The 11991-nt window shown below is 19.3% G+C and overlaps 2 protein-coding genes across 2 annotated transcripts; both read right to left on the reverse strand.

Annotated features, from left to right (window-relative positions):
• Window positions 1–403: 403 nt before the first annotated feature.
• On the reverse strand, window positions 404–3024 carry LOC108001233 (probable splicing factor, arginine/serine-rich 7). Its single transcript, XM_017062153.3, has 2 exons — window positions 1766–3024; window positions 404–1657 (listed from the first exon to the last, which is right to left on the reverse strand). The coding sequence occupies exons 1-2, from the start codon at window positions 2085–2087 to the stop codon at window positions 519–521; spliced, it is 1461 nt and encodes a 486-aa protein (XP_016917642.1). The 5' UTR covers window positions 2088–3024; the 3' UTR covers window positions 404–518.
• Window positions 3025–3160: 136 nt separating this feature from the next.
• On the reverse strand, window positions 3161–11407 carry LOC108001243 (lactosylceramide 4-alpha-galactosyltransferase-like). Its single transcript, XM_017062164.3, has 4 exons — window positions 11035–11407; window positions 10124–10514; window positions 7307–7517; window positions 3161–4277 (listed from the first exon to the last, which is right to left on the reverse strand). Exons 1-4 carry the CDS (start codon window positions 11216–11218, stop codon window positions 4008–4010), a joined length of 1056 nt encoding a protein of 351 aa, XP_016917653.1. The 5' UTR covers window positions 11219–11407; the 3' UTR covers window positions 3161–4007.
• Between the last annotated feature and the right edge of the window lie 584 nt (window positions 11408–11991).

Genomic DNA, 11991 nt, shown 5'->3' on the forward strand with positions numbered 1-11991 from the left:
ATCCTTAAATTGATACAAATTTAATAATATAATTACTATTTTTGATAATTTGAATTTTTTATGCAAGTATTATATTATAATATTTTATATATTATATCATTCATATATATTTATTATAATATTTAATATATTATCAGAAAGTTAAGTAACATGTAAAATATATCAAATATTTAGAATAATTGAATCTTGTATAATAAATATTTAAATATATTCTAATTTAATTAAAAAAATTAGAGCTATAAAGTATGCATATTTATTTTTTATTTATTTTTTATTTGTTTTATTTAAATTTGTTAAAAGCAAAAAATTAAAATAAATGTAATAATGTATCATTTATGTTAGTATCTAATATATGCAATTTTTATACATAAAAATACATAAAAATCAAAACAATCTTCAAAAATTTGTCATTCTTGTATTTCTTTATTGATCAATACATTACGATATATCGTAACATCAAAATAACAAAATGTCTGAGAGATGTAAATAAATTTTTATAGATCATAAGTTATAAAGATTTAAGTTTCAGACTCTGTTTTCTCCTTTGTATCGCTATTTTCGGAAGTATTTTTATTTTTTTCTTCAGATTTCGATTCTTTTTCAGATTTCTTTTCTTTATTAGACTTCTTTTCGCTTTTTTCTTTATCAACCTTGTCATCATTTTTTTTACAATTATCTGATTTATCTTTACTTCTCCTTTCTTTATCTTTATCTCTTGATTTTTCAGAATATTTTGATTTTGAAGATCTAGATTTGGATTTAGATCTAGATCGTCTAGATTTTGATTTCGAACGTTTACTTCGAGATCGTGATCGACTTCTTCGACGAGGAGATCGTTTCTTGCGATCTTTGGATTTAGATCTGGACCTGCGAGATCGAGAACGTCGAGATCGAGAACGAGAACGATGTCGACCACGAGAACTACTTCTCCTACGAGATGGAGACTTTCGTCTACGATCTTTAGAGCGAGAACGTTTTGATCGAGATCTTGATCTTCGTCGATGACGTGAACGTGAACGTCTGTGACGGGAACGTGATCTTTTACGTGATCTAGATCGTCTACTACGTCCTCTCGATCTAGATCGAGATTTTCGACTACGAGAACCACTACGACTTCGTTTATCCTTTGATAACATCCCAATCATTGGATCTATCGCAGCTGAAATTAAATTGTGAGCTTCCTTTACTCGAGACATAGCTTCTTCTATCTCTTTTTGTGCTGCTTCATTACTTTTTGCTTCAGGTTTCGCTATTGCTTGTGTTGAATGATAAATTTTAATTGCTCTATCCAAAAGCAACTTTCCATTTAATAATAATGCAGAAACTACAGCTGCTTGTTCAGAAAGTTCTACTAATGCATAATGTTCTGTATCTGAATCTCTGGTACACATGCGTAAATATTTTACTTCAACATTATTATTACTGAAGAAATCTAATAAATGATCAGTTGTGACAGATGGATCTAAATTAGCAAGAACAAGCGTTCTTCTTATTTCTTCAATTCTTCTGCTATCTAAATGGCCAGGTAAATGTGGATAAGGTGGCAATCCATTTGCCTCTAATTTTGGATCTATAGTAGTAATAACATGATTTGGAGGAATTCCTTCTATTGTATTTACAACATTTGGTGGTAGTTTTGGCTCAGAAGGATAAAGACCTATAAAAAAAATAATTTAATTTATTTTTATATACATACATAAAATTAAAAATAATATTTAATTTAGAAGAACAATAAAATAAAAATTTAGTTATCATTATTATTTACCTGGAACAACTGTACCATTATTTGTTAATTCAAGAGCTCTCTGTTCATCTGGAATGTCACCATTTTGATAAGGGATTACAATTAATGCGCGATCGATAAAAACAGTATTTGTCATATGTTGAGCAACAGCAACACATCCCTGATCATGAAATTTTATGTAACAAATACGAGATTGAACAGGTACTGCGACATCCCGTATAGTAGGATACAATCTGATATCTTCTATTTTTCCGAGGTACCCGAACAAAGTTTGCATTTGATCTTTCGTTGCTTGAGGTGCAATATTTGTTACTTGTACCACTTTTGTTGATCCAACCGCCATTCTTTTCACGATTCTGTACAAAATCTTCACAATGTATTTTAAAGAGGTTAAGTTATAGAAATTGTGTGCAGACGAATCGTACACGTTACACAAAAGAATTAATTTAGTTGACGCATTACGGCGAAAGATAGATGAACATGATTATATATAATTCGTACATTCTTTGTGTTTTCTCAACAATTTCGTAGCAACGTATAAGGCATGAACTATAAATCTCTAGATGATGCAAGTATAGTTCACTTTTATGAAGATTTATTATTAATTCATAATGTAATATTTTATTGTTTTGTAAAAATGTAAATATTCTAATAAATTTATTTTTAAAACTTATATTTTTCTTTAATTAAATTATTTTTGTTAAAATTTAGTTACAATTCTCAGAGAATTACTGTAATTACTTAGAAAATAATTTTAATTAAAATGAAATAGTATTTATATATTAGGTTATATATAATTTAGAATCTTTATCTACCTATATATTATCTATTTAGCATTATATATACATTATGAATATTATATATAAACAAACAAAATTATATAATAAATGTTGCTGACAAATTTTGATGATATTAGGTTTCATTCATATTATTGTAGCGTAAAATGCATTACCGCTTATGATGTCAATTATTTTTATAGTAATTGCTATTTTTATGAAAATGAGATATAATTATTAATTTTTATCTTGGAAATTTTTTGAATTTTAAGTTCATCTTTCTTCATTTTTATTTAGACATAATATATCTCGTATTAATTCTAATAATATTTCTTCATAATATATTTAATATGTATTTAATATGTATTTAATATGTATTTCAAAATTATGAAAAAAATTTTGTTTTTTATATATTTTGGTCATGTAATTTTATTTATATCTGATAATTCATTTCGAATAAATATATAAAATATTAATATATTTGTAAAGAATAGATTTTAAAAGTCAAAAACACAAAAGATTGGTATAAAAAAATGTCAATTAGGATTCATTTATTAAATTATAAGCAATTTATTAAATTATAAGTTTGTGTTAAATGAAATGAGATGAGAATGGAATGCGAAAAAAGAAAACTTTAGAATTAATTGAATTCTTCAAATATATTCTACAAATAAATTAATATTTTATACATGTACAATACGCAGATTGAAGTAGATGATACCTATTTTGTTGTTAAATTATTTGTATAATATCATGGTACTGTATTAAAAAATTAGCAACTATCGAATAGTTTGCAAAATTTCGTTGATTGAAGATGTGCTATTTTTTGTTTTCTCTTACGTTAATTTAAATAAATATAAATATAATAACCAATCAGAAATAAGAATACAGCACATGGCTGAACGAATAGCGATGTCATTGAAGCTTTTAATAAACATAGTGTTATATATTTCATTCACATGAAATCTTAAATAGAATTTATATTAAATGATTATGGTACAGTGAGATTTATCATATCAATTAATATTGCTTATATGTAAAATTGTCAGTTTCATTATTTAAATTATTATTTACAGAAATGCTGAATTCTAATTAAGTGCGCAAAATGTCATTTAATTCATTAAGTTTAATAGTTTTAATAATATTTAGATTATTATTCATACGTATAATGTAGATATGTTACATTTCATTATGTGATATTTATGTTAAATATGAAATATAATATATGAATATTTTATCGATAAAAAATTATATCGAATTATATTATGAAAAAAATTATAAAAAATTCAATATTGTGCTTATCATGGGTACGTAGCTTCTATTATTGTCGTGGCTGGATTGAAGTATATGCTCCATGGTTAATGTTTTTTTGTTAATAACTCGTTGATAAAGCCGAAAGAAAAATGTTGTTTGAAATTTAAAAATTTCCAGTTTAGAAATGATCCATTAATCCAATATCTTATATATGTAGTTTTCAATATGTAATATTAAAATAATTTTCCGCAATTGTTCAAAATCTTTGGACAATATTTTTTCGCAATATTCACATAAAGTACATCATTATTTACATCCACTTTTTCAGCATTGCTTAATTTGTTCCATACATGAATTGTCATCGCTTGTTCGATTATTTTCATCATTTCAGTATTGTTTGTTGTCTTGAAATATAACGACCAATTATTGTAATGAATCGGGTAAAACATTGAAGGAGGAAAAACACGAAAGCCTTGGCATCGATTCCTAGACATGTCCTGAACCTGGATAAAATACAAATATTTTTATATATTTATTTTATATATTTATTTATATATTTGTCTTTATTTTTTTTAATTTTAATATCAAATCGATAAATAATTCAAACTATAATAAATATTTTTCATATAATTAATTTCAAAAAATTCAAAATTGATGCTTTATTATTATCATAAATACAATTGTAATATAGACATTGATTATTTATTTTGATATGATATATAATTTGATATCTATAAATATAAATCGAAATTCGGAATTTGTTCTTATGTTTAAAAAAGGAAAAAGAAAGAAAAAGGAAGATATCGGAAAATAATAATAATAATGCAATTATTAATATTAATTAGTAATATTTTTTATATTTTTTTTAATAAATTTAATAAATGTATTTTAATTTTTTGTTTTTATGATAATAATATAATTTAAATCGTATTTATATATTTATTGAATGATAATTGACTTGATGAATGATTTTTATTACCTATAAATTAAATGAATATTAAAGATAAATTGAAATATTTTTTTATATTTGCGAAATTCTATTACTGTATAACTATTTTTAAAATTCAAAATTTCCTGTAATAAAATATCGATATATAATCAAGATTTAAAACTAATAAAACATTTATAGGAAATTATTAAAAATAAATTGAAAAAATAATATAATTTATAATATTATAGTTACGAGGTGTAAAACGAGGACATAAAAAAAAATAATATTTGAGATATAATTTAACAAATAGTATATTACGCAATCTATAGAAGGAGATACAAAAAGATAAAATATGAATGAAATGTAGTATGAATGTTAATTTAAAACTTTATTTAAAACTAATTTAAAAAGAAATATTAAAGCGAAATTATAATTTGCTTCAAGTTTCTATTCTATTATATTCTATATTGATGATAAATAAAATAAAAATACATCTTATTTAATTTTATATTCTTCAATATTATATTTGTAATTATTTGAATCTAATGAATCGATTGAAAAATTGATAATTTTATTTCTTATATTTTTTTCATAAGGCTAGTATTTTATGTCAATATATATTTTGCCTTATCTTATTATCATTTCATTTATTATCATTCATGTTAAATTTATCTAACTTAATTTATTATTATTTTATTATTTGGATTTTTTTTTAGTATTTTTATTGTTTGTATGAATTTGCCAATTATTTTTTTTCTAACCAATTTTAATAATTTTGAAAATATTGTAAAAAGCATTATTTTTTCTTTTATCCATATGATACAAAATGTTAATATATTCATGGTAGAATTGATTTTATCTATTTCATCTTTCGAGAATTGATTTTAGAGATCAAATACAAAAATTGGTATATAAAAATTAAGAGTTATTTATTACGTTATTGTAAGACGTCTAGCACATTGAGAAAAATTCTAATTCTATGTAAATAGAAAAAATTAATTTCATAGATATTTTCTCTATCTTATTTTTTATGCTTAATTATTTTTGTTTCTTGTATTTTCAAATGTTTATATTATAAGTAATTGAAATTTGCGTTAAATAAAGCAAGGAAATAATAAAAATATAATATATAATAAAAATAGTAAAAATAATATAAATAAAATTGTTATGACTATATTTATTACCATTTTTATCTAATATGAATATAAATTATTCATAAATTTATAAATATATATAGATATATATATAGTATATAATAGTAAATAATAATTTTTATGTTTATTATTTCAAAAATTAAATTTTCAAAAATGTTTCCTGAATATATTAATATTCTGTATATCCTTTGAAATATGAAAATAAAATAAAAATAAACTATATTTATATATACATATATACGTATAATTATATTTATGTATACATATATATATATATATATAATTATATTTATATATACATATAAAATAGTATTTGGTTAACTAAAATTATAATATATGATTGAAATTATAATAACTGTAATTATAATCTTATATTTGTTTAGTATTTATTGTTGTATCGTAATTTCAATTGGAGTGTTTTATATTTTATTTTTAGATAGTAATATATGGAATAATATACAGTATAATTTCAAAATATTATTTTCTATATCTGTGGATAAAAACAAATAAAATAAATCAATAATATAGATATATAAATTATTTTACAATATTTTTAGTCATTTAATAAATAAAATAAAATATCATGTTATTAATAAAAATATATGTTAATGTCAAAAAGTTTATTTTATTTAATTATTATTTGAAATATTATTATTTAAAATTCTATTATTAGAATAGAAATTGATGAAAATATTGTTATTTAAATTATTTTTATTTTATCTTATCTTTATTTCATCATATATTAAATATTTCAACAAAATATTTAATTTCATGAGTTAATATTAAAATATATTTATGTATTAATATATTAATAAATATTTAAAATACTATTTTTTATATAATTATTTCAAAATAAGTTTATTTGTCAAATCTTGTATCATTTGAAATAAAAAAAATAAGTATTTATCTATTTCTAATATCTATTTTTCTCCAGCTTTGCTAAAAGATTTCGAAAAAAAATATAAAATAATTTTAAATAAAGTGTTCAAGTTTCTTTATAATATTCTTTATAAAATAGATATATTAAATATAATAATTTCCATGGAATGTATGAATTGAAATGTTTCAATTATCATAACTTATAAAGAAATAGCTTTTTGATAAATAATTACATGTATTTATATATAGATGCATAGACATAAATGAAATTTTTTTTAATAATAGCAATTTTAGTAGTAGCAATCTTTTTCTTGCAAATATTTGAAAAATTATGATTTAAGTAGTTATATAGAAAAAAATTTTACAGAAGTTCATTCTTGCAATATATTTAGAAGCCATTGAAATTGGTGAGATGTATTCTTTTGTAAATAATTATCTTTGTTCTATTACGGCATTTTCAAGAAATAGATTTTTTATTGTTATTGTATTACTGTATAAATTAAAATTTGTATCGAATATCATTAAACAAAAATAATTTATAATATAAAATATATATTATATACATTACATTTTCCGTTAAACAAATTCGTTTTAACACTCTGGTAATTACACCGGGAGCATTGTAACCCCAGATATCACCTCGAAAATTATTTCGTATTTCGTAAATGGACTCGTTGGCAATGTGACGACCCAATTTTGAAGTATCAAATCCCAAAATACCAGCAGCCACTTGATACCAATCCTCAGCACTAGCAAAATTTGTTAAATGTTCAATGGATCTGTCAAAATAAATATAAATATAAATATAAATCATATAAATCAAAATAAATATATTTTATATAACAAATAATTTAAAAATCATTTTGTAAATATAAAATTTATAATTTATCAGAAATTACAATTTTCTTTATTCTAATTTATATATATAAAATTCTGATCCATTCAATTTAATAAAAAATATAATAATATAAAATAAATAATAATATAATAAAAAGATATATCATGATATCCTTAAAAATATTTTTTATAATATTGATATTATATATTATATTTGCAAATAATAAATTTATTATTATTTTAATGAATTAGTAAAAATATTGTCACTTTTAAAAAATAATTTAAAACATTGTTTGTATCATGTTATTCTAATTATTATTATTAATATTGTAAGAATAAAATAAAAATATCAATGAATAAACTTTTGTTATTAGAATTTGTTATGAATTCATAATGTTCTAAAATTAATATCTATTGATTGTTAGACTAAAAATATCTGAGAATTGAAGAAATGATTCTTTAAATTAAGACAACAATCAAAAATAAAAATATTGTAATTTTGGTTTCGTTTTATTGACAAAATTGAAAAAAATATTTCTGAGTTTCAACAAACTTTTTTATGTAAACAAATATAGCTTGGTTCAAATAGTTAGAGATTTTAAAATTAAATAACATATAAAGGACATTTATTATTCTATTTTATATAAAATAAAAAATAGAGATTGAAATAAATATTTTCTAAAATATTTCTAAAATAATAGCAATTTTTTTGAAATTACTATTAATACTTTTAATTTTAAAGACTATATAATATTTGCATTATTATTAGAAAGATTTTTTAAAAAATATTTTTATGAAATAAATATTATAAATTTTGTATAAATGGAATTAAATTTGTTTGGAATTCAATTTTTATATTAATATTTAGATATAAGAAACGTTCTATATGATAAATATAATTAGCAAAATTTTTAATTTCATTCGACAATAAAATATATATTATTATATTTATATAAAACAAAAAATATAATTTATATAATAAAAATAATTTTAGTATATATCTTTATTGTCATCATATTGTTTATCATATTGTCATTTTCTGAATAATTCAATATTATTATTTATTATAATTATAAAAATTTCTTTTAATATTAGTGAATAAAAAATCTGTTCTTATATTTCTATGTATTCTTATAAACAAAAAAATTTTTATTTTTATATTTTATATTAAAAATAAATATATTTATATTTATTTTTTATTATTTATAAATTAAAACTATTATTTTTAAAATTTCTTTTTATCTTTTTTTATTGAAATATTTAATTTATTTATAATTATATATAATTATAATTTATAATTTATATATTTATAATTTATATAAGAATTTTTAAAAAAATTTCATAATTTATGTTATAAATAAAATCTATAAAAAAATACTATAATTATCTGAAAATCAATTTGAAATTTGAAATTCTTTTCTACACATTTATGATGTTTTAATTTGTATACAAACTTTTAATTATAAACGAAGAAAAAATAAAAATAATAATAAAATTGAAATTTTTTTTATTTTTATCTCAATTTTAGCTTTATTTTAATAAAATCGATCACTTAAATTTTTGAACATAACTGATCATTTTATATACTTTAGTCTAACCATAGATATATAACATTATAGCTTCGAGATGAGTTGATAAAATTCGGACATGATACGAAATCTTAATATTTTTGTATTACTTGAAGTTAATAGTATATAATTTTTAGTTATTTTTTTTAACTTAATTAATTCTATATAACAATAATTTTAATTTTATTCCGTATATGAATCAGTCAAGTATAAAATCCATAAGAAATAGAAATATTTAGAAATGTTAATAATTTCATACAAATCAATCAAGAAAATTATACAAAATACTAATATTATACAAAATAAATTAACATATTCAAATATTATTTTCACTTTTCTTTTATCTTTTATTAATAGCTAAATTTTAAATAGTTTAAATAATATTATTATTTAAACTAATAGCCGATTACATGCCGATATGTTCGTTTTTATAGAATTGCATTTCAAAATCAGAATTCAAAATAATGAAATTTCCTTATAAATTCTATTTTATAAGTATTATATATAAAAATAAAATATAAAATTTCCTTAAAAAAGTTTTTATATTATAAGTTCGAAATAAATAAAAATAAGTTCTTGAAAATAAAATTTTTAGTTTAAATGAATAAAACGGATAATATGTCATCAATATTAAAAAAGTTCTTGAACATTGTAATAAACATTGAATATTATTCATCGAATAATATTATAACAATATCAAATAAAATCTATATATTTTATTTTATGTAAATATATTATACAATATATGTTATTATTAAATAATATATTATACAATATTATATAATATTATATTATTATATATTGTTATGTAATATATTGTATTATACAATATTATAAATAATATATATATGTATAATATATATATATATTATATTTCGCCTGATTCCATTCAAATTTTTTCGATTCGTCTCAAATTTGAAAATCGGACAAAAATATATATCTGCAATAATAAATTGCAAAATATATAAAAATATTCTTACTTGATAACAACAACATCCAGATCCAAATATATTCCTCCGTATTTCCAAAGTGTTAGAAATCTTAGAATATCAGCCATTTGAATTCTTGGCCATTTACTTTTCTTTAATATATCGATTTTGTACCACATATCCAGAGGTGTGTTTTTTACATAATTTTGAAATTTAACACGTCTGATACGAATATTCGAATAAGTTTGTAGTTGTTCAAACATTTTTCTTGATTGTTTCGAAATTTTAGAAGGAGAAAGGAATAGCAGATACACGTTCATATTTGGATTCATTTTAGCTGCAGATTCAATGGCGCATGCTTGACGAGCATTTAATATCAAATTATTTTTATCAAAACAAGATGTCTCATGAAAGAAAATATTCTTGTCCACATTTGGTTCATCTATTGTCAATGATATAAAGAATTTATTTATTTATAATTGTTTTTAATTGTTTTAAATATTTCTATACTTTTATATACTATTTAAGAATTTCTATTTAAAATTTGCTTTGAAATGTAGATTCAATATTATTTCTTATAATAATATGTGCGTCAATGAAAAGGCATTTTCTATTTTACCTTCAAAATTTATTTATGATCTATCATGAATACAATCGCAATTGAAAAATAAACTTGTTTTACTATATATGCATATGCAAAGATTAATGTTAATAATTTGAAATAATTTAAGAAAAAAAGAAACAGAAAACTAAATTTTATTTTGTAAAATCATTTAATAAATTTATAGTATAAATTTTTGTATCCATTTTTTCAATTCAATTCTGAATATGAATTATTATTCAGTTGTTTAATAAATATAGAAAATTTTATTAACTTAAAAAATGATTGTGACTAAAGAATATCGAATGATATAAATATTAATAATTTTGTAATAATCATATAAATATTAATAAATAAATACCTAATTTTGAATCAAAGTCTGGAAGGCTGTTTTGCGTACTTGCTTCATCATAACAAGAAATATCATTCAAATTTATGATTTTCATCGTCGAAATAAAGTTTTTATCAATAAATATTATTATACCCTTCACTATGAGAAAAAATATGATGATGTAGAAAAAATATAGGAATAATTTTTTTTTCATTTTCCTTCAAGATTACTGATAATCTCTAAATTCCTTTAAAAATTATTTTATATTTAGTTATATTTTAAACTTAATCAACATATATACATTATATACAATTGTATAAATTTTAATCTCATTCGTATTCTAATTAATGTTTGTATTTTAATGATTGAATTTTTTGAAAATTTTTTTAAAAATCTTGTACAACATTATCGATGAATGAATTTCACTTATATTTAAAACATTTATATTTAATTTAATTTATTAATTTAAAAATGATAATTATTTAAATTATTATATATAATAATTATTATATTTTTTTAAAAATCTTGTACAACATTATCGATGAATGAATTGCACTTATATTTAAAACACTTATATTTAATTTAATTTATTAATTTAAAAATGATAATTATTTAAACACAAAATTTCTTGTGTTTAATATGATTTCTTGTGTAAAAATATGAATTATAAAACTTTATCACATCAAACTTTATCAATATTGGTTAGTGATATTACTATCTAGTTTCTAAACTATTATCTATCTGAAATCTCACTCATATTATATATATATATATCATATCATATCATATTATATATTTTTCAAAGATATAAAAGATATATTAAATATATATATAAGCGTACGTATGTGTGAAATAAAAAATGAAAATCCTTCTTTTGATTGATTTTTTTATTGTTAAATAATATTGATTCTTTTTTTATGTAAGAATTATATATGATATTATATATTATAAAAATTGTATATATATTGATTTATGAAATAAATATAT

Source organism: Apis cerana, linkage group LG11 (genome assembly GCF_029169275.1).
Source record: "Apis cerana isolate GH-2021 linkage group LG11, AcerK_1.0, whole genome shotgun sequence".
Taxonomy (NCBI): Eukaryota; Metazoa; Arthropoda; class Insecta; order Hymenoptera; family Apidae; genus Apis; species Apis cerana.